Source organism: Ooceraea biroi, chromosome 2 (genome assembly GCF_003672135.1).
Source record: "Ooceraea biroi isolate clonal line C1 chromosome 2, Obir_v5.4, whole genome shotgun sequence".
Lineage (NCBI taxonomy): Eukaryota > Metazoa > Arthropoda > Insecta > Hymenoptera > Formicidae > Ooceraea > Ooceraea biroi.
Genome location: NC_039507.1, coordinates 11,325,267 through 11,350,187, shown reverse-complemented (window position 1 = coordinate 11,350,187; position 24,921 = coordinate 11,325,267). Strand labels below are relative to the sequence as shown.

The 24,921-nt window shown below is 34.7% G+C and overlaps 1 protein-coding gene, 1 long non-coding RNA gene and 1 pseudogene across 2 annotated transcripts; 1 reads left to right on the top strand and 2 right to left on the bottom strand.

Moving 5' to 3' along the window:
- Positions 1-3,997: 3,997 nt before the first annotated feature.
- LOC113563649 lies at positions 3,998-23,201 on the top strand (annotated as a pseudogene).
- On the bottom strand, positions 11,011-14,659 carry LOC113563667 (ATP-dependent DNA helicase pfh1-like). Its single transcript, XM_026975603.1, is given in 4 exon segments — positions 11,011-11,169; positions 11,443-11,631; positions 12,199-12,308; positions 12,658-14,659. Coding segments are annotated over 4 exon segments (2,397 nt in total). The 5' UTR covers positions 14,597-14,659.
- LOC105276352 lies at positions 17,900-19,336 on the bottom strand. Its single transcript, XR_893390.3, has 4 exons — positions 19,077-19,336; positions 18,608-18,627; positions 18,271-18,326; positions 17,900-18,171 (listed from the first exon to the last, which is right to left on the bottom strand). It is a non-coding gene; the product is annotated as an uncharacterized LOC105276352 (long non-coding RNA).
- Positions 23,202-24,921: the final 1,720 nt, after the last annotated feature.

Below are 24,921 nucleotides of genomic sequence, written 5' to 3'. Positions count from 1 at the left end.
ATAATAAAGTTTTTTTTATGATAACATGATATTTCAGTTATGCGAAATGCATAATTTACGTATATTTAAGAACTTTTGTAATTTTTCAAATATATTAATTTTTGCTTAGAAACAAATTAATTATTCAATAACAATTGTAGTTGCGATTTAAATAAGTATGCGTTCGTATAGCTAAACTGATGTACAATCAAATTCATGAAGTTATTTTGGGTCAATTGTTGCAAATTTATTAAGGTTAATGTTTATAACAATGGAAGGAAACGAATTTTATTGGGTGAAATCCATGTAATAATTGTTTATGGGCAACATCAATACCCTGTACGTGTTTAAAATTTTGAAATTATTAATATTACTAATTTGTTAATAACTTTCTAAAATCTTAACCATTGGAAAATAAAAAAAATAAGTATGTATAATTTCTTATAATGGAAAAGGGAATCATACTACGCCATTAAAATTAAGGAAAAACTAGTATTTTGGAAATTACCAACAACTTTCGTTGAGTACTTTTTTTCGGCAGTCTCATGATACCTGTGTAAAAATGGTTTATGGAGCATTGCTACTTTTCGAGATATCGTAAAAATCGAAAAGTCACTATTCATTAAACGAATTCATAATATTTTTCAATAAGTTTCGTGTAAAAGGTTTTAATGAATTATTATTAGTGTAAAAGTTGTGAGCTTTTAAATAATTAAACTGAAATTATTAATTAACAAATTATTAAGAGAAATAATTAAGTTAATAAAGGTCAAAAACGACCAAAAGAAGTAATAATGTTAAGGGTAAAATTAGATGGTAAATAGAAAATTGCCCTGAAAATATTTATGCATAATGCATGTTATAGGCATAAGAATATTATAAATTTTTAATATGCATTTTATTTATGAAGTTATAAGAATTAAAATTAAATTAATAATTTTAAAATTTTGTAATATCATTGGAATTTTATCAATTTTTATGGTCTTTATTCTGTGTCTTTATTCTGAAAGTGCTCCGATTGGACTCCTTCCCTGTATCCTCCATGGCGGAAACGATATGGCCAATATGGTGTCGCTGTAATAACCAATTAGTATAATGTACTATACGTAGTTTTGTACTGTCGTTGTACTAGCCGATCTATACATAATTCGTTATACATATGTATTAGTGACATTTTATGATAAAATTTTAAGAAATGTATACGTCAGAGAGTCAATGTACTCTTATGTATGCAATAAAATACTTGATTTGTTGCTGTCGTCAAAATAGCCGATTGACATATATACAGGGTGGTCCACTTAAATCGATCATCTTAGATATTTCACTTGTTTTTGATGATACGAAAAAATGTCTAAGGAAAAAGTTGCACCGTTCGAAGGGGCTATCATGATGACAGAACAACAATTTTTTCAAGGCTATTTTTTTCGGAGATTCAAAGGTCAAGATAATTTTTTTAAATGGAACTACATATTTTTGTTTGCGCAATTTTATAGCCAACATTGAGAGTAGTTCAGCGACCTATGACAACATGACCTTTTAATGATCTTGAACGCGGGAAACAGAAAAATCAAACTTTATGCTCTTCAACACAAAAATTTATTTAAGGAGGTGTTCGAAATGATGTCCTCCGACTTCAATACATTTTCTAAGGCTCCATGGACGTTCTACTTATCGAAGCCACCTTAGATTTTCGACGGTCCAATAGTTCATATTTCTTCTATTTACTTGTCCATGGTTAGTGAACATTGATTCATCGGTAAACATTCTCATGTTCTGGAATTCAATGGAATGTAAGATTGAAATAATTCCATACATGTATTGTGTGCGTGTGTGTATGTGTATGTAAATATTTATGATCGTGAAATGCTTTTGCAGTTCAGTTCATTTCCTGAGCTTCTCGATATCAGAGTTTAAATATGACTGATTATACGAAAGAGGAAAGAATAGAAATGCTTTTTATTTACGGTGAAAGCGGAAGAAGCTCTACAGAGGCGCAGAGAATGTACGGCGAAAGATACCCTGAAAAGCGTTTACCGTCTCGCGCTGCTTTTGACCGTCTTATTACAACATTTCGTGAAACTGGAAGTGTTTGTTCACGTAAGAAAATGCGACCTCGTTTACAAACTAATGAACCAGCAGAAGTTACTGTTTTGGCTGCAGTGGCAAATAATCCACATATCAGTTCTCGACAAATACAAAGAAATACTGGTATTTCCAAGACAAGTGTTTTACGCATTGTTAAACGTCACTCATTTCATCCATATCACATTGCATTGCATCAAGAACTTCATGGAAATGATTTTATTAATCGAATAGAATTTTGTCAATGGGCGCTACAACAGTTGGAGGTCAATGAATTTTTCTTCAACAGAATTTTGTTTACCGATGAATCAACTTTCACTAACCATGGACAAGTAAATAGAAGAAATATGCACTATTGGTCCGTTGAAAATCCAAGGTGGCTTCGACAAGTAGAACGTCAACGTCCATGGAGTCTTAATGTATGGTGTGGTGTTTTACATAATCGAATCATTGGCCCTTTTTTATTGATGGTACATTAAATGGTCAAAAATATGCTGATGTTTTGTCCCAACAATTACCAAACTTATTGGAAGAGGTGCCGTTAGAAACTCGTTTACAAATGTGGTATCAGCATGATGGTTGTCCGGCTCATAACGCACGTGTTGCACGTACAGTTTTACACGAAATGTTTCCGGAACGCTGGATAGGAAGAGGAGGATATATCAGTTGGCCAGCACGTTCTCCTGATTTGAATCCTTTAGACTTTTTTTTGTGGGGAATGTTAAAGAACACTGTTTACAATGATGTACCAACTACACAAGAGAACATGAGAGAGCGCATTTTGAATGCATGTGCTAGTATAAATTCAGAAATGATAGAAAGGGTAAGAGTATCATTTGTGCATCGTATTAGAAAATGTATTGAAGTCGGAGGACATAATTTCGAACACGTCCTTAAATAAATTTTTGTGTTGAAGAGCATAAAGTTTGATTTTTCTGTTTCCCGCGTTCAAGATCATTTACAGGTCATGTTGTCATAGGTCGCTGAACTACTCTCAATGTTGGCTATAAAATTGCGCAAACAAAAATATGTAGTTCCATTTAAAAAAATTATCTTGACCTTTGAATCTCCGAAAAAAATAGCCTTGAAAAAATTGTTGTTCTGTCATCATGATAGCCCCTTCGAACGGTGCAACTTTTTCCTTAGACATTTTTTCGTATCATCAAAAACAAGTGAAATATCTAAAATGATCGATTTAAGTGGACCACCCTGTATATATATATATACATTTCTTAAAATTTTATCATAAAATGTCACTAATACGTATATATATGGGTATATTGTCACAGCTGATCGAACATTTGTGCTCAACATCATAGATTTGAGAGTTATTTTGTATTAAAGTTATTGTTTATTGGTTTTATTAGTTAAACAGCGTATATGATAATTTAAATGATTGATAGTATTTGTTTATTAATTAATAGTTGATAGAAACCGGTTTATTTTCGCGATACAACAGCGTTGCCGTGGAGTCACACCTCCGGCACCCCCAATTTGCGTATAAACTGCGATACATCCGCGAGGAAAAAGCATTTGTTTATTTGTTAATTAAGACGAGCAACAATTACCCCGATTTAGGTGATTTCATCGTGCATTCCGATAAACAACCGATTAATTTTCAACCTACCGCGTTTAGAATAGGACATGCGAATATATAAGCGCGTTGCGCCCGCGAGAAGATTATTTGTTAATTAGTTATTTGTTTATGTTCGTGATAATAATTAGAATCATTTTATTTTGCACATTAGAACATTAGTTTCACCGCGCGATACATTTAAATATTTTGGAACAATAGTTGATAACATTTTTTTTCAGTAGTTAACGATTTGTAGTTTATTAATAATTAGTTACATTTTATTTTTGACCATTAGTTGTAATAATATTTACGTTTATCCATATAATTTTTGAGAAGATAGATATAATTTTGAATATTTACCGTAAAGATTAATTAATTATTCAGTGATGATAGTTTATTTGATGGTTGATCATAGTAATTTGTTTATTGTTAATCTTTATGCGTTCATTCGAAGTGATATCGCGCAGCAATTGTTTAAACAGCGAGCGATTTGATAATTTACTCGATTATTGCCAAGATTACAAGAGCGTCTTGTAAGTGCGGCCCTGCAATAGTTCTCGCTGCAGCCACACAGAGATTAGCGGCGTTGACGACTCGCGATCGACAGCCAGCAGTCTGAGGGCGAACCTCGAATAAGAGGGATGTGTGTGTCGCGTTATTCCGTATTTTTCCACCATTAATACGAATATAGGAAGTCTGAGGATGAACCTCGAGCAAAAGAGACGGTGTGTCGCGTCAGTCCGTATTTTTCACCTAATAATACGCGATTACAAAGTTCGAGGGCGAACCTCGAGTAAAACAGACGCATGTACTGCGTCCGCCGTATTTACGACACTCGTAAAAATACAAAAGTCAATTTCTAAAGTGCGCGCCGACATTGAAAAGTACGCGACGCGTATTCTATCTTTCTTTCTATATTCAACACCGCAATACGCGAACAACAATTTTCGTTGCGTCGCGCCCGTCGGACGACCGAACCGCGCGATTGCATCATTCGATCTTCAAGATTCTGCGAAGTCCAGAGGACATCTTTTCATTTTTCACTTTTCTTGTAAAGACTCTGAATGCCGAGCACACGAAAGAAGGCACCGAAGAGTACCGATAATCAATTACGAAATATTCGAAAGCGTAAGAGCCTCATCGCCACAATTACTTTGCGAAAGGTATTTCAAACTATGTTAAAATTATTAGCCGACATTAGTAGACTCACGTTCCGACTATTGTTCTTATTCCGTTAACTAACAATAAAGTTATCACGCATTGTGCAAAGTATTCTTATTATATTGAATTTATTACTTAGAGTAGAGAACTCATCAATCCAATCTTTCAATTCCTAATTATTAATATTACGTACTATTTTCCACTCGGTCCTTGTCAGGATCTTTACCTAAAAGAAGAATATAAATATTAACCATCGAAATCGAATTATCACACGAAGAAAAGAATGAATAATAATTATTATAAAATATGAACCTTTTTATTCCGACTACTTTCACTTTCCTGAGGATGAGATTTCCCAGCGACAAGCTATTTTCTTACAATGATTATTTGCAATAATGATTAACGAACTAACACGAACAGTTTCTCTTTTTTCCAATGAATTATTATATGAATTATTACATCATTATAGTCAAGATTATTAAGTATTAAATTGTCAAGATGATTAATATTAAATTTTGCTTAATTCCGCGTACGGAAAAATATTATTTTCAACATTTGCATGAATTATTACTAACTTTTTATTAACCAGATGCCACAGAAAAGATGAAATTATGATTATTAAGTATGATAACTACGAAATTACAAGCTTTATTGATAAAATGTTAAATACACATTGCAATTTTCGAACTTATTACAGTATTCAAATGGAAAATAATATTACATTTAATTACAAGTGAATATTATCTAAATGATCCTGAAGATTATTACGAATGATTCATTATTTTATTATGGAAAATGAATATTAGATTATTTGCTACGAACACGTTTTTTTTATTACATTGAATACGTACAATTTTCAAATAAAATAATATTAACTATTATTTCAACAAAGTGTCTTATCGATTACGATTGGATATTACACTGATAATTATTATAATACCTATTAATATACACTGGTATTATGATATTTCACGATAAATATTTCCAACGTTAATTACAAAAGGATATTGATACGAAAGCGATTATTTTTGACTATGATTATGTTTATTATAAAATTTTATTACACTGAATTTATTATTATGTACGAATATACAGTTTTTCATTATTATTACGTATGAATACACATGTCTACATATATCTACATTTACATTATGTCGCGCACACACGCACACGTTTGCACAAGTTACGAATATTATGAACAAGGCATTATATATTATTAATAAAATTATAACGAATATTCACAACGGTTCGCTGCTCGCACACGATATTCCTGTGGGGTAAATCCGCTCAGCCACGGCAGGGATTCGTTCGCCGGCCCCGATACCGGTCTTTTCAAGATTTTACGCTGAAACGATCATATGAATGATTATTGTTTATAAAAACCCCGTTCTGCCAAGGACATTCTTCAAGGTACGCGTACAAAACGTGGAACCCGTTCAAATTATTTTTTATTTCACTTATTTCGTGCTCGTCGATGGCACCGGACGTTTGGGCATTGATCCATTCGATCCCATCAATGTGCCCACACGCCTAAAAATCAATTTGATCACGAATATGCAAATTCGGGTCGCTTCAATTACTTCATTGGTGACAGTACACTCATTATTCTAAGCTGACGTGCCGGTGTTAGTCAGAAACCGAAAACAGCCGGTTAGGGTCGGCCTCGCTAAAATCGAGGACCTCCGTTCGTCACACCGACTTGGGTTAGGACCGCGCATGAGTCATAACTGACCTGGGTTAGGACCGATCTTACCCCCTCCCCAAAAGTGGTCCAGAACCCGCCTAGCTATACTACTTATGTGTATGTGCGAACATATGTACGTGAGTCTGAACCTGAATTGCATGGAAAAGGAAAATGAAACGTCACAATTATAATATACGATTACAATATCTCAAGACTGACTGTATCAATCTTGATCAAATTGGTCGCAATCAAAAACTTGCACCCATATTATATAATAAAAGTGCCGGTAGATTTTTGATTACGGCTTTAGTTCCTGAAATATTTTAATCATAAGTCTATGTGACCTGTCAAATAATATAAATTCCAGATAAGCTATACGGTAGCGCTCGACGTTTATGCAATGAAATTGGTAACACTCGATATTATACAGTGACTCTCATTGTTCGGAACCTTATTTTTGATTATGTACTTGGCGTCGCGACGCTACCGCGTCGCTTGATAATATAAAGAGTGTAATCGAGCATCAATTAAACATATCTTTACGATGTAAACTATGCAATTATACAAACATAAAAATTTATACAACTTATATATTGGGTCATTAAGTATGAAACTTTACAAATGTAAAAGCGCCATCTTTAACATTTGTTATCTCAAATTTGGCGCCAGACGTCAGTACCAGGTTAGGTTAGTGTGATAGATGTACGTTCGCTCTTCAAATGTCATATTTGTTTGTTCAAATATCTTCATTAGTTTTATTGGTCGATTCTTTTTTATAGAACTATGGAAAAGTCCAAAATTCGTGTGATTTATGAATATGAGTTCCGCCGTGGAACCACAGTGTCGGAGACAGCTCGTAATATCAACGCTGTATTTGGTGAAGGTTCAACTACTAAAGCAACGGTGGGCAATTGGTTCAAAAACTTCAGAGATGGAGATTTCAGCCTCGCTAATGAGCCACGTGGAAGACCAAAGACGAAGGTGGATAATGATCACTTGAGAGCCGTAGTAGAGTCCGATCCATCTCAAAGTACACGTGAATTGGCATCGATATTCAATGTTTCCATACCCACCATATTGGTTCATTTAGCTGCAATTGGTAAGATAAAGAAGTTGGACAAATTGGTCCCGCACGAATTGACCGATGCGCAGTAGGCGCAACGTCTAGAGGCTTCACTTTCTTTGCTTTCCCGTCACAAAAATGAATCTTTTTTTAATCGAATTGTGACCTGCGATGAAAAGTGGATACTCTACGACAATCGTAAACGCTCACATCAGTGGTTGAACGCTGATGAACCACCGAGACATCACGCGAAACCCAACGTTACACAGAAGAAGCTTATGGTGACTGTTTGGTGGTCCAGGTCAGGTGTTATCTACTACAACTTTATGAAACCTGGTACATCGATAACGGCTGAAGTATATTGCAAGCAACTGGACGAAATGATGCAACAGCTTGCTATTAAACAACCGAAATTGGTCAATCGGTCAATGCCAATCCTGTTGCATGATAATGCTCGACCGCACACTGCACGACTGACCGTGGCAAAGCTACGGGAGTTGGAATTGGAAACTCTCCGTCATCCACCATATTCACCAGATCTATCACCTACCGACTATCACTTCTTCCGGAATTTGGACAACTTGTTGGTGGGACAATTCTTCAATTCTCAACAGGCAGTCGAAACAGCCTTCCGCGACTTCATCGATTCCCGTACTCCTGGCTTCTATAGTAGAGGCATAGACCAACTACCACTAAAATGGCAGAAGTGTGTAGATAACATGGGCGCATACTTCGATTGAAAATAAATCATGTCCATGTACCAAAAAATGCAAAAGTTTATGTTCTATTTGTAAAGTTTCATACTTAATGACCCAATATTATTGCTCCAATTACCTGACAATTTAAAAAAATCATACACTTTACAAGAATTAATACAATATAGTTTTTCACATTGGAATAATGTGAAAAAAATATGTACTAATTGTGGTGCTACTTCTATACTTGCAAAGACTGACATAAGTATAACAGGAAGTGTTATCATCTTACAGTTATTGTTATTTAAAGTTAGTGATACACAAATTATTAAAATAACAGATTTAAAAATTAAAGGTGTACCTACGGAAAAGATCTCTATTGGTGCGAATATATATAAAATTATTAGTGGAATTTTTCATAAAGGTGAAAGTATAATTGATGGACATTATACAAACATAGTACGTGCTAAAGGTACCGAATGGCAATTAATAAATGATTCGAAAGTACAAAAGTGCAGTTGGCCGCGAAATGCTAAAAATGCATATATATTTTTTGGAAAAAAAATATAAAAAGTTTTACAAAAAGTAATGAGATCCCTCTAAAAAACCTTATAAAGGTAAAAAAATACGACAAGTACATAAAAAAACAAAACTAAATATGATGAAATCCATAGTTAACTAGCCAAGTACCTAGAAGCAATTCAGTTTGAGGATTTGTAATTTGAAATAATACTTGGCGTGCCCGAGTCGCATTAAAACGTATGTTCTACCTATTGTAGACAGGACGGACGGGTAGGCAGAACAACAGGAATTCGGGAAACAGGAAGTTTATTATGACGTTACAGGTTAAGGCAGAGAGTGCGAAAGAGCGGGCGGACTTCGCAACCGCGCCTTTTATATCGACAAGCTTCGCACCGTTGTTTTTCCGTTGTCGTCAAGACGATTAATAAATATGTAGTCTGGTAATTTTGGCAAATGAATATGCATCACCACGATAAATAAACAGGTTGCTACGATGCAATGAACAAATGTGATATCGCATGACCGACGCGTCTTGTACAGCGGTTCTCAACGTAATTATTGCTCACACTATAATTTGTGTAAACTCTATATGTAAATTATTTGTATTGAGTATTGAGTATTATTTGTATTGAGTATGAAAAGGGATATTTATAATCACTTTGCTAATGTGCAAAACTGTAAACGTTTGTTTTAATATTACCAAATACAAAGTATTTGTTTTAATATTACCAAATACAAAGATTTACGATCATTAGTGAAAATACTCAAGGCAGTACAAATTTAGAAGAATACATATCCAATGCGACCCGGGCACGCCAAGTATTATTTCAAATTACAAATCCTCAAACTGAATTGAACCTATTTTTTAAATAAGTTCATTTTTATTTGGTTGGGTGCGACTGGCGCGTGTACTTGGCGCCTTTTTTCCCTTTTTTTTAAAAAGGTAAATTTGTGAGATTTCTTTTTTAGGACTGGTAAAATCATTATTAGATTTTTTTAAGAGGACCCGCGCTACCACCCCCATCGTATTTTCAGTCTGTAAAATACGATGGTCCTCTTTGATTATTAAGAAAGAAAACAATAAAAATTTATATATAAATACAATTATTAGTTTTGTAGAGTTCTTTTTTGAAACAACTTCGGGCACGTAGAGTTCTTTTTTTAAAGAACTTCGAGCGTGTAGAGTTCCTTTTTGAAAGAACTTTGGGCGTGTAGAGTTCTTTTTTGAAAGAACTTCGGGCGCGTATACTTGGCGCTTTTTTTGTACCTTTTTTTAAAAAGGTAATTTTGTTGTGATTTCACACATTTTGTAGTGTGAAGTATTTTTTTTATAATATATCGGGCGTGTAGAGTTCTTTTTTGAAAGAACTTTGGGCGCGTATACTTGGCGCTTTTTTGTACCTTTTTTTAAAAAGGTAATTTTGTTGTGATTTCACACATTTTGTAGTGTGAAGTAAGTATCTTATTCTTTTTATTAATGGCATTAATAACATTTATTATACAGTATAATTTTGCAACTATGCAACACTTTTACTCTCACCAACCTTGTAAGGGCGCAAAGCGACCTTGTATCCTTGTATATATACGGGCGCAAAGCGACCTTGTATCCTTGTATAGATACGGGCGCAAAGCGATCCTTGTATATACAGGGTGTTTCCTAAGTAAGTAGACAAACTTAAGGAGGATATTCCTTGGCTTATTTTAAGAAGAAAAGGTCATATAAACCTATGTCCTAAACTGCTTTGTTTTCCAAAAAAAAGTACATCACTGTTTTCGTTCACTTTTCGTTTATTATAGAACAGTTTGTGTTATTGCAAATGAAACAAATGAAAAACAATAGTAACCAAAAAGAAAAATTATAACGAAAAAGAAAATAATAACTAAAAAGAAAAATAATAACATCACAGTAACTGCTGAAAATGTCCACCTGCAGCCATGATACACGCCTCAACTCTCCTTTCCACTGATTGACGTACACGCTCAAAAATACCTGGAGTGTTACGTATTTTCTCACATCCATCTATTATGCGATTTCTGAGATCTTCTTCATTTTGAATAGATGTAGCGTAAACTAAAGATTTAAGCTATCCCCATAAAAAAAATCTACTGGATTTAAGTCTGGGGATCTTGCAGACCATAACTGGTTTGGTCTTTGAGTACCTCGACCGATCCATCGATTGGCAAACTTCCTGTTCAAAAATTGACGAACTGCTAAGCTAAAGTGGGGTGGAGCGCCATCATGCATAAATCACATTCTACTTCTGAGCATGAGTGGAATATCTTCCAAAGGTAGCTCATCTTCAAGAAAATGTAGATACGAAGCACCGTTAAGTCTCAAGGGAAGAAAGACAGGACCAATAAAAAAATCACCAATAATTCCCACCCATACATTAAATACAAATTGAACCTGAAAGTGAGATTCTAATATTGCATGTGGGTTTTCATCACACCAAAGATGGTTATTATGGAAATTTACGATAGCGTTTCTCGAGAAATTAACCTCATCAGTAAAGAGTACCTCTGCAACGAATTGAGGATTTCGTGCGATTTTTTGCTGCATCCACCGACAAAAAATTAAACGTTGCGGGAAATCTCGTGGCAACAGTGCCTGTACGCGTTGAATATGGTAAGGATATAATTGTTGTTCTCTTAATATTGTGCATACTAACTTATGACTCACATGGAAGTCAGCAGCAATTTTTCTGGTGCTCGTTTCTGGATGATGTTCAATTGCATTCAGAACGTCTTCCTCCAGTGCAGGAGTCCTAGTTGTTCTAGGCCTTCCTGGAATATCAGTTGTCCTCCTTGCGAAGGATCCTGTTTCCATAAGACGTTGATGGATTCTGATGAAAGTCGAAATATGAGGTACCTGACGATTCGGGTATCTGTCATTGTAAATACGTCTTGCTTGACGAGCGTTTCCATTAGCAAGACCGTATACGAAATGCATATCTGTCATTTCGGCGTTTGTGTAATTTACCATAATTAATAAAATTACTAAACTTAATAGGAACTAATAAAGTTTGCGTCAAAGATAACGTGATAGCAGTGATGCCGAATAGCGTGCTTTTGCAGTACGAGTCAACAGCGGTGGGGATGGAGTGGGGATGGTCTCGCGGCGGCCGCGCAGCGCAGTCTGAAACGAGTGTTCACTTGCGGCGCCGCGAGACCATCCCCACTCCCATCCCCACCGCTGTTGACTCGTACTGCAAAAGCACGCTATCCGAAAAGTGAACGAAAACAGTGATGTACTTTTTTTGGAAAACAAAGCAGTTTAGGACATATGTTTATATGACCTTTTCTTCTTAAAATAAGCCAAGGAATATCCTCCTTAAGTTTGTCTACTTACTTAGGAAACACCCTGTATACGGGCGCTGATATATACTTTATTTACTATCAAGTTTTTGTAAAAATAATATATAAATATCTTTAGCACCTCTAAGCTATTGTCTTTTTTTAATTTGTGCATCATCAGCTTCAGTCCAATTACTAGACATTCCTTCTCTACATATACTCGTGTAATGACCATCCTCAATACATAAACCACTATGAAATATAGCATTTATAAGCTTATACGTTTGTCCAGCTATTAAAACTTTAGTTGTAGGAATAGTACATATATTAAATTTACGTATTGCTGTCACCATTTTATCATCTTGGGATGAAAATAATACTAAACGAATAATAACTATATCTTTCGTTACTGTTAATTCGTTCTTCAACAAAATATCATTTCCTGTACACTGTTCGCATGACCCATCTGATTCACACCAATGTGAAAATGTAACATTTAATAAATCATTAAGAGCATAGCTTTTTTTCCCCAAATTGTTAATAGGTATTGAAATAACTACATCCTTACAAGCAAATTTCTTTGTATAATCACAAGATTTACATCGACTAGTAGAAGTTACTTGATGCTCTACCAGTTGTCTTATACAATCATATTTAGTGCATAGGATTGTAAGAAACTCGAACACATCACGTTTTACATTTATTGAAAACGGTTCTCCTAAATATTGCTGTACTGCATATGTATTCAAATTGCACATTCCATTTTCATATCGATGCATCAACATTCTTAAAACATCTGATTTATTACACTTCACCAATTGTTTTCTAATAGGACTTAAATGCATTAGACATTGTAATGCTGCATTTGCATAACACGAAACATTGTCTGTATTTTGTAAACCATGTAAAACCCAAGCAACATTTTGCCGTAATTTTTGATTTTGATTTTGACAATTCTCTTGAATTGAAGCAATTACTTTTGACAATGCCCATTGAACATCTTTCACTTTGCGATAGCGTTCTTTTGCAACAGTAATTATTTCTGCTTCTGGTTTGTACTTATTTCTTAGTCGATTATATTCCCTAATAGCGTTTTCATCAGCTGTTACTGACGAAGGATCATAGTTAATTAAATGCAACCCTTCTAGAGACGTTACTCGTGATAATGCAACATAAACTTGACCACAATTAAATATAGAGTTGCCTATGTCCATGATAGCACTTTGTAAGCTCAATCCTTGACTTTTATGAATGGTGATTCCATAACTCAGACACAATGGAAATTGTTTTCTAGTAACAAACGCTCTATCCACCACTTGAAATTTAATGCTCACTCTTTCAATTAAATATTCTAATCCTGATGGTAAAAGAAGCTTTACTTTTTCTACATCATCGGTAGACGTATCTTGTACAACTGAAATTACCTTAGCTATTGTACCATTCACAAGACCTAAGGTAGCATCAATATTACGCCTTATCATAACTTTTGCTCCAATCTTAATTACAATTTCTTTTGAAAGTCCAGCAGTTTTAGAATTATCATCATCATTATTCGATAATACTTTTGATACTTTCTTTCTCACATATGGTATACAGTCAATCGTGTCTTCGGCAATTAATAATATCTCTTTCGAAGCAATGCGGTTTAACATTGCAGCATTAAGAACATCACACATATGACGAGTAGGCAATAAACAAATAATGTCCAACGGAAAATCATTAATAAAATTACATAATTCGTTTAATCTAGATTCAAAAGAATCACCTTTAAACGATATTTTTCGATTTTCAAGAATCTCGCAATCAGACTTTGTCACTAAACCAATACGAATTCTTGACAACTGTCGATAAGAATCATCCCCTTGCTGACGCGTATTGATCGTCAACTCATCATAATCAAATAATGTAGCCCATAAATTAACAGCAGTTAAAGAACCCACACATTTATTAATTTTGTCATTTGGTAATCGTACAAAAATAGGATCTTCACGTACAGGAGGTAATTGAAGCAGATCGCCGAATAAAAGAATGTGCTTTCAACCGAACCAACCGTCTTCACAATCATTAGTATTAAATATTTCAGACAATCGAAGATGTATATACATTAAAGTCAAATTAGATATCATTGACACTTCATCAATCACAAAAAGAACAACATCCTTGAGATCTGCTCGTAAAACTTTTAACACATGATCAGACAATTGTTTATAGTTTGGAGTAAGACCATGTTCAACAGGTAATTGAAGTAATCTATGAACTGTCAAACCGTCTACATTAAACGCTGCTATGCCAGTAGGTGCCGCTATAGCGGTATCTTTATTGAGATATTGTTTTATCCAACACTTAATTGTTTTAATTAAGAAACTCTTTCCAGTTCCACCTTCTCCGCTAACATACAATCGTAATATCGAATTATCTGACCTTATAGTATCAATGACTCTATCGAATGTCCTTTTTTGATCCGTATTTAATTGTGCTATCATTTGAGACACATTAATTTTCTCGTCTATTTTATTACCAAGATCTCTAAAATCTTGCATTGCTTCACCAGCTTATATATTTTGAACGCCTATCGGATTGTCAGGGTCATCCTGAGACACGTTTTTTTGTAATTCTTCATCTAGTAATTGCTGAACTAACTCTTGCGCAGTTTCAAATGCTTTTTTTAATTCTTCTAGCTTTTCATGATATTGCAATGCCTCCGTAAGATGCAGTTTTACTTTATAAAATGATTCCGCATAAGTATCACAACTATCTCTAAGATCCTCTAATTTCCACCATGGTTTAAACATAAGCAGTAATAAAAAGAAATATTCTTCCGGTCGATTATTAACATTATGTTTATAATGATTAATAAGACATCCACGTTGACGCCGTTTAAGATAATGACTATTATCTATTTTATAGTATTCAATAATATTATTTCGCGGTTCGATTGTCGTTGATATCATACCATTGTGCGAATTCATAAAGAGACACAGATTCTAATTCTTCCGGTCTATTCGGATAATAATTATCTACTAAAGATGGATGAAATATATCTGTAGATTCACCATCAAGAGCTTCAATTTCTTTACGATTTTTTAATTTCCTCTGCCGTATTACATTAACATCTAACCATTTAATCGTCGTATTTCGATCAGTCCCATATAAAGGAATACCTAGCAACGTATCAGCAGCTTCAAGAGCTCCACATTCTCTATTGCTTATGGATCGTAAACCAAAATTCCATAGAACACTTGCCAATGATTTTTTTTTATCATTCTTACAATTGGCAAGATCAAAATCAGATAACTTACTTTTCGCTGCTTTATTCAAATATTTGGTAACGTACCAAGTGAGCAATGTCGACTTTTCACCAATAAATTGTATATCCATATTTCCTTCCCATGCAGTAAGAGTAGCAGGATTATAATCATTAATATCGACTTCATTATTTTTTCGAAGAAGATCGTACAATCTGCTTTTATGTTTTAATTGTTTTCTACCTGCTATTGCAGTTGGCACATCTCTTATATTTACTATTTCAGTAACGGAACGAGGAAATCCAAACCGACACCTACGAACAACTTTACGTCCTACTTTTTTAGAACGTAGACAATAATCATTATGTTTGTGTCGTTGATGCGTATCAACGCGTCTGTACAATAATGGCGAAATATTTTTATCTGGCAGTTTGCAACTTATGTATTTTGAAATAAATTCAGACACTTCTTGAATAGAAGATTCACCGAAAATCGGTGCATCTTTAACCCAAATTAGTAAATGGAAATGTTGTATACCTCTACCTTGATATTCTCGTCGCCAAAAATAGTGTGTTACTTCACCGATCGGACAATCTTTGGAACAAATAAAATCAAGCATTGCCCGAAATTTATTATCAAGAAATCTCGACGTTGATACAGGATCTTTAGCAACAAGTGCACTGGTACTCAATGAAGAGTTTTGCTATCCATTGACTTCACGAATATATTCACCTAAATCGTCCCATAGTCATTCACTAGGACTTAATGTTAGAAACTATGTCGCAGGTCCGTAATGTTGTGTCATGCAAGACAAATCACTTCTCGGTCTACGCCAATATTGTTCCGTATTTCGAAGTGAAGAAAACATTGTATTTAAGTCAGGTTCCAAAATTTCTTTCGACATAGCCTCTAAATACTCCGCAGCCGTGTAACGAATCCGTGGATTAGTTATATTCAGTTTATGGTAAATTCCACGACTTAACTGACGAATAATCGCCTTATTTAACTCATAAAACAAGTATTGTTGATTTACTCTAAATTGTGGATGCCTAGACGTAAAACGACATTTAACATATTCATGTTCCTGAAGTTTCACCGGTCTAGTTTCATCACATTCGCCATTACAACCAAGTGGGAATAAATCTGGAAAACACATCAAATCCAAATTTTTTTCCCGATTATCCAAGGGTGAATCCTGAATTGGTAACACTTAATATAAGGTACTCGCAGTTTGATTTTCTTTATTTGCCTGTAGAGGAACTATAGGAAACTGCTCGTAATAACTATCATCTTTATCTTTTTGAGTCAGCATTGCCTTACGTTGGTCATGTAATGTAACTTCTACATCATTTTCTGTTTCTACATCATTTTCTGTTTCTACATTATTTTCTGTTTCTACAACATTTTCTGTTTCTTGCATTTCAAATTCTACATTATCCAAATTCCCTAAAAATAGTTTATCGTGAGTTTCGGGCAGTACAATTTTAGAATATAAAGGATTATTATTTTTCAACCATATTAGAGCTTCAAATACTTTTTTAATATCCACTAAATCTTCCCAGATAATTTTTGATTTAGTTGGAACATTTCGAAGTAAAATAAATTCGTGATTTAGGTTTATTGGATCAGTGTTAGAACATAATTTATTTAAAGTCTGTTGTAAAGGAAGTGGTAAATGAAATGTTCTACCTTTAACTTTTTGTATCTTTTGTCTTTCAGGTATTTTTTTATTAATAACTGTTCCCATTTTAACAACAGTTTGAAAAGCTTTAGCTCTTTGTAAAAGCAACTTCTCAAAATCATGAAGAGACGATATTACCTCAGGTACATCATACAGAGAGATTATTTAGAATGCAGTAAGCAGGCATCAAATCGCTTATTATAAAGCCACTTACGATCAGAAGATAATTCCTTTTGTCTTTCTCGTTCACGCTCAGAATTTATGCAATAACGTTTTCGTTTTTGCGCACGTTCTTTTACTAAATTCTTGTCATACCGACGCCGCTTTTCAGCACGATTATTTTTTAAATTCTGTTCATATAGACGCCGCTATTTAGCACAATTATTCTCTAAATCCTGTTTATATCGATGCCGCTTTTCAGCACGGTTATTCTCTAAATTCTGTTCATATCGACGCCGCTGTTTAGCACGATTATTCTCTAAATCCTATAGATACTGCTGTTTCCTCTTAGCATGATTCTTTTCCAAATTATTCATACATTGCTGAGAATTTTGATTTTCTTTTAATTGATTCAATATGTCATATTCCTTTTCATATTGACGTTTTATACGTATACGGGCCGCTTCAACTTCTCTTGCTCTTACCACTGCTAATGGAAGAACTTTCTGAGGAACGCCATAGTTTAAATCTTGAGGAAAATGCTCAATAATATTTGTCTAAAAAATTTTTATTAAATGCAAACGCATTAAGCTGTGATCATACCTTACTTTTTCTGGTTTGATCTTAAATAACAATGAAACTGCAAAAGCTATTGCGAAAACACCGCAATCACTACCGTTGGATTGACTTTGCACAGTAGGAAATTTGACAGGATACTTAATAAAGTCATGTGTTGGGAATAATTTCGTCAAGAATTGTTTATAATGCTCATGTAACATTTTATTATTTAAAGAATCGTAAATACATATGTTTTTTGTATCATAATAACTACATACCCAATGTCCTCCTCCCAACGAACTATGTAGTATCTGGATATGCTTTCTATTTCTCGGTATGGGTTCTATTGAATCAGGATGCTGTATTAGCACTGTATCAACAGGTTTATAATCTGAACAACTTTGTAAAAGTCGTTGGAAATTATTTATATGTGTATCGATAAGCCATTCGCCTCTGGTAATTATATCTTTTTCTGCAGGCATGAAAATAACGTCCCTTGCTTTTAGAGATATTTTAAATCCCTTTACAAATTGTTTTGCAACTATGCAACACTTCTTTTACTCTTACCAACCTTGTATGGGTGCAAAGCGACCTTGTATCCTTGTATAGATATGGGCGCAAAGCGACCTTAAAAATAACTTAAAATTAACTTAAAAATAAATAATAAAGAAAAGAAAAGGGAATGTATACAGAGCGAGAGAGAGAGAGAGAAAGAGAGAGAGAGAGCGAGAGAGAGAGAGAGAGAGAGAGAGAGAGGAGAGAGAGAGAGAGAGAGAGCGAGAGCGAGAGAGAGCGAGAGAGAGAGAGCGAGAGAGAGAATAAATGAAAATAAAATGTAAAAATAGAAAGAGATAGAAATAGAAAAAGAGAAAGAAAAATAGAAAAGAGAAAAAAAGAAAAAAACTTACTTAAATATAACCAACGTAACCTGAAACAAAACATTTTTAAACTATATAACTAATAATAAGAACACCTCATGATTCGCATACTAAGGTTGGTATTCATAGTCGAATCTTATATTTAAGACCATCTTAAGTGTATCTTCAGATACTCCGTAGCCAATGATATTATGATCTATACAGCATCTGCAGATAAACTTAAGACGGTGTTAAATATAATATAAGATGCGACTATGAATACCGGCCTAATAAGATGGCATTGTTTCAAAAAGAGAATCTTGAAATCAAAAGTATTCGTACACTAAGAAATTTTACAGAAAATAATTACCGAGGAAATGCGACACGAGCAATTGTTATGAGCAAATTCGAGCAAACATACCACTTACTTTGTACCATTAAAATATCCACAAATTCTGATTACTCGAGCGACTAATGCACGTACAAGAAAAATGAAAACACTTATTATATCTCGACATACCTAAATTAACCTTTTCTCGGTTCTTATTTTGACGGTCCGTATTTTGATATCTTCCTTCCTTCTATGGCTAACTGCGTAAAACGTTGCTACGATGCAAATCCGAGACACGCGTAGACACCAGTCACTGATGGTCGATGTATCAAATCCATTTGACGTAAGTCATAGACCATGATAATGACCTAGTTACACCGATCGTTTGATACGCGTATCAAGAGACACGGCAGTGTCTCGCGCCAATCAAATAGTATATTGTAATGCACTGTGGCTGCGTTCCACTTGACGCTCGCAACGACCGCAACGTCATTCTATCTTTATTCAATGTTCAGTGAGCAATAAAGACAGAATGACGTTGCGGTCGTTGCGATGTACACATCGCAACGACCATGTAGTGAAAGAAGTTGAGTGAGAATGTGAAGGAAGACTCAGGCGGGAGATCCGACCGCAGCCGAGGATTGTTTTAGTTCGTCGTTAAATAACCTATTCCATTGAGTGAGATTGAATACAATGTAAGTAACCTCCCAGTCAGCCAAACCTGCGAAGAACAGACATTGGCAAAATCTGTTCGACAAAATATGTGAGCAGAGAGGCCACAGATTGGGTACAAAATCCACCCAGTAAGCACACTGTCAGCAGTATGCTGACAGATTGGCAGCAGATATGAAGCAGAATAATGCAACAGATCCGGTACCATCTGTGTCCGCATTAAGCTTGTGTTCTGCCAGCAGATCCTGCTTATAACATGATCTGACAGCAGATTGGCAGCAGAAACTGAACAGAGCCTGCCGACATAACCTGGCGGCAGAAATAGAGCAGGATCTGCGCAGTGTAGTTGGCAGCAGATTGGCGACAGAAACCGAACAGAGCCTGCCGACATAACCTGGCGCCAGGTTGGCGGCAGAAACTGAACAGGATCTGCAGCTTTTGACACTATTCAAATTTACACGGCTAGGAATATGCGTTTTCGCTCCGCACCGCTAGGTGGTGAACATGTTGAGTTCTTACTCGACGTTAAGATTTAGTCTGACAGTTATATAAGTTAATATACGCGTCTTGACATAATAATATTAATTTTTCTAAGAATGTTTGCACTTGCGGCACAGAGGTTCTCATGGACAACGTCCACACACGCCGCAAGCAATCTGAAGGCATTAAATTTGCCCATTTAATCAAATTAAGTATTGATTAAAAAACAGATTACTTTACAATAGTGGACCAATATAAGAAATTAATTCATACCCCACATAAAAAATTAGATTTATATTTTTAACCAATATTGCTCCAATAAATTTGTACTACTACGGCACTTTCTCGCAGAGCCTGATCGATTTCTGCTCCAAATCTGCTGCCAACTAAACTGCGCAGATCTTGCTCTATTTCTGCCGCCAATCTGCTGTCAGATCATGTTAGCAGGATCTGCTGGCAGAACACAATCTTAATGCGGACACAGATGGTACCGGATCTGTTGCATTATTCTGATTGAATCTGCTGCCAATCTGTCGACATACTGCTGACAGTTTGCTTACTCGGCTATACATTTTATTCTTATTATTAGTATTATTTAATAATATTAGAGAAGTAAAATAAAAGTGTTTGACCAGCCCAAGTAAATCACGCGTGTTTACTCGAGTTCTCTTTGATTCAATCGCACTTTCCGTTACTGACAACAATTGCATTTTGACATTCTTGACATAATTTAGACATTCTAATTTTCTATATACGGTTTTGTACTTTTGCAGCCAGGACAATTGGTCGAAATGTGTCTCGCACATAGACGAGCAAAAACATTACCAGAACCGTTTCTAGTTTCGCGAGAGATTATTGTAGAGAAATAATCTGTCGCACAAAGAAGTTCACTGAATACTTTACGAAATCCTTTCACGGAGGGGAAAATGCTTCGAGTGCGCTCCCAGAATAGCGTGTAGTAAGTTGAAGAATAAAATCAGTCGAGCATCCGACTTTAGTCTCGCGATATTATTTGACAGATCGTGAATGGTGAGTCGTTTGAATAAATCTATTTTGTTTTCAGTGAGCAGGAGGCGAAATTTGTACAGGATCGTATAACAGGCGTGGAGAAGCACTTCGCTGAACTATGCACGATATTTGCAGCGTTTATCAGGAAAACGGCCAGGTGATGACCGGCTAACTCTATCGATTATTTTTCCTCAGCGATACACACGGACCCTTCACTCGCTATCGCTTCGACGTAAAACCTCATTTCCATTTATTATTCACCAGCAATATTATTTTCAGACTGCGCGATAAAAGTGACGAGCTTGCAAAAGTAATACAGGTCTATGGTGATTCGGAAACTATAAATCGATCCATGAGTACTGGATTGGCGAACTTTTCCGCAACGTTATCAGTCGTCGGTGATTATAGGTAAAAACGATTCTTCAAATGCAGAAGTACAAAGATTGGACGCGAAAGTAATTGCGCCTCTTTCACAGTACGTAATGATTTGCAAGCATGCACGCGATGATGTAAAAAATACCTTCGCAGCACGCGACAGAGAATTCACAGGACGAAGGCAATTGGACAAAGTTCGAGAAAGAAATCCTAGGAATCGTCAAATGGTAGTATCCTTACAATTAAAACCTCATTGTACAAGCATCACTTAATTTCAATCGTGATTTCATTAATTCCATGGCTTTCGTAATTGTAAATCGAAAGATCATTTAGACGATAAATAAAATCGCGCAATAAATATATTGATGAAATCATTTCAAACTAATATAACTATGTTACTCAAGTATCTCTTGTTACAAATCTTTATCTAAAAAGGAATATTTATTATTAGTCACACGCCGAGTCTGAAGTGATGAAAGCATCCGTTGAGGTGTCCCGAGTGGTCAAGGGATTGGAGGAGCAGATCAACTCGTTCGAGCGACGAAAGCTGCACGATTTGCAATCTGTACTATTGGATTTTGTCATCATCGAACTGAGGTTTCACACAAAGGCTCTTGAACTTCTGACCAAAGCGTACCAAGATATCGTATCTATCGACGAGATTAAAGATCTCGAGAACAATTTTTTAAAATCTAAATTTCTTCAAATCGTGTGATCATTTTCATATTTCATATAAAATGAAAAAAAGCTTGGAACTTTATAAAGAGTTTATTTCAATCAATATTAAGAGATATTAAATATATATATATATATATATATATATAATGTATAAGTGTAGTTGATTTAACATGCTTTTAACGTGCAGGACTTTCAAATTGCTAGAGGAGAAATGAATGCGGTAAACTTGCTTGGAATTAATATTGCGCGATAATTTTACATTTCAATATTATATATTATTAATTATAAACGGCGTAATAACGTATCGATAATAGTGTTTAACCAAATCACGCGATTATGTACAGGAATTTAGAGAAACAATGCGCGCCCCTGACTCCGTCACAAGGCTGGACACAGTAAACAGAACGTCGTTTCGACACGCTTATTCCTTAATGAACTTAGCTAACCGATTCTGCAACACTGCAGAAATTGGCTAATCGAGAAGCCGAGTCTGCTGTAAGCTCAACAATCAATAATTCATTCATTTAACGTGTGAGTCGTTCTACTATTCCATTCTTGAATCTTTAACGATGAATGCTTCCAGGATTCCGTACAAACCGGATTCACAAATTCATCCGAGTCGGTCCAAGTCGAGGAATACGCGGACAGCACGGAGGAAACGGAATCAGAATCGATTCGAGAGAAGCCTGTGAGAACTAGGCATAAGTCTATGTAACCTCAGGTCTTTTAATCGTGCCCCCCTATTTTTCCAGAAAAAAGAATACTCTGGATATAAAGTAAAGCAGCACTTCGTTCTCAGGCCTATCCCACCAATCCCTACATGTCAGAAGTCCTTCATATCGTCCATAATATTATCGCATACTTTCGAAAATGAATTGAACGAAGTAAATTTTATTTACACACTTCACTTTTGAAAAATACTCGATTTGTACTTTAGATAGATATAAATGTCTATGAATAGTTGTTTAAGATGGAACAAAAATTCAATATAACAGTTTTAATAAAAGAAGAGGATCCTGAATCATCTTTACGCCAAGAATTATAATGTCTAATAATCAATATATGTATGAGTTACGTTATATTAAAGTTGTGTTATTTAATGTAATCCTCATTCACTTTCTGATAGCTCAGTCAATCGTAATAAAGATCATTCAAAGCAATATAAAAAGTATAGTTTTATAGAAACGTGTAAGTTTTTTTATAATATAACAAAAGGATATCTCATGCATGCTTATCATTCCTCTACATGATTGTATGGCTATTCCAGATACTTTGGATGAGTGGTCACTTGTTAGATTAATATATTGAAGATATGGCACATTAATAGTACGATTATTACTGAGTAATATTACTAATAAGTAAATGCAGCTTTCACAGTTATATAAGATATATATACAATATGTATAATGCTGAAACAAATGTAAGTATTATGTTTGTTATCTGTATATAAATAAAATAGTTACATTAACAATGTTCGTTATCACGACGTGATCGACTTGAACACAGGAGCATCGATAATCGTTTTGTTAGAAGATAATAGGATGAAGAGATTACGATTACTGCAACGTAAAAAAAAGAGAAAGACAATTAATAGAACTTCTCAAAATAGAAAAACGCGCTCATGCACTATTAGGCTTTCTTCACCAGGAAAGGCGATAGGGTATTAATAATAAAAATATATAATATTGGTGCGAGACACTGCCGTGTCTCTTGATAGAATATAATATATGTATTTGTGGGTTTTGGGTTTTGTATAAAGTATTTAATATTAATAACGCGCCCGCCGCGCCCCCCACATCTGCGGTGCCCGTGCGCTATTGGTTCATTAGGATGCAATATGTGAAAATGCGCCACAAACGGACGTGGCGGGCGCGTCGTAAATGTACAAGCAACGGCATAAATGCCTTCCTTCGGTTATGAGTAACGGTCGGTAACGACAGATGGCACGACTGTGATGTGGACGGAGGCAGCGCGGCGCACACAGGCGAATTTTTACAAATTCAAAACCTAAAATATAAAATTAAGGTGTTTTCGAAATCTAGTTTAATAAATAATGTATTGACTATCAAAGAATCATTTGCAGTTATGAACAAAAATTAACCATTGTTTTTAAAAAATGCCATTTTTAATCTGACGAGTTCATATTTTTGCAAAAATTAAAAATTAAGTTATTGTTTGTATTTTAATAACATTAAGAACTTATCGATCAAAATTATAAGAACGTGCTAATAACATAAGCATCGCCAGCGTAAACATAGTATGTATACATACTAATATATTTTTATGTATATATACTATATATTGTTAAAGCTAAATAATAAATAATAATAATATAAAATTTATTAAGAATATTTTTCAATATATCTATTTAATATATATAAGATATACATATATATTTAATATATGATATATGGAAAGTTATTCAAGAAAAGGATAAAAAGTGTCTAGAAGCGCTTCGCAGCGTGACTTTGACCGTACCTATGGTAGTATATGGTAGTGTTTCGCACCAATATTATATATTTTTATTTTTATTAATAGCCTATCGCCATTCCTGGTGAAAAAAGCCTAATAGTGCATGAGCGCGTTTTTCTATTTTGAAAAGTTCTATTAATTTTCTTTCTCTTTTTTTTACGTTGCAGTAATCGTAATCTCTTCATCCTATTATCTTCTAACAAAACGATTATCGATGCTCCTGTGTTCAAGTCGATCACGTCGTGATAACGAACATTGTTAATGTAACTATTTTATTTATATACAGATAACAAACATAATACTTACATTTGTTTCAGCATTATACATATTGTATATATATCTTATATAA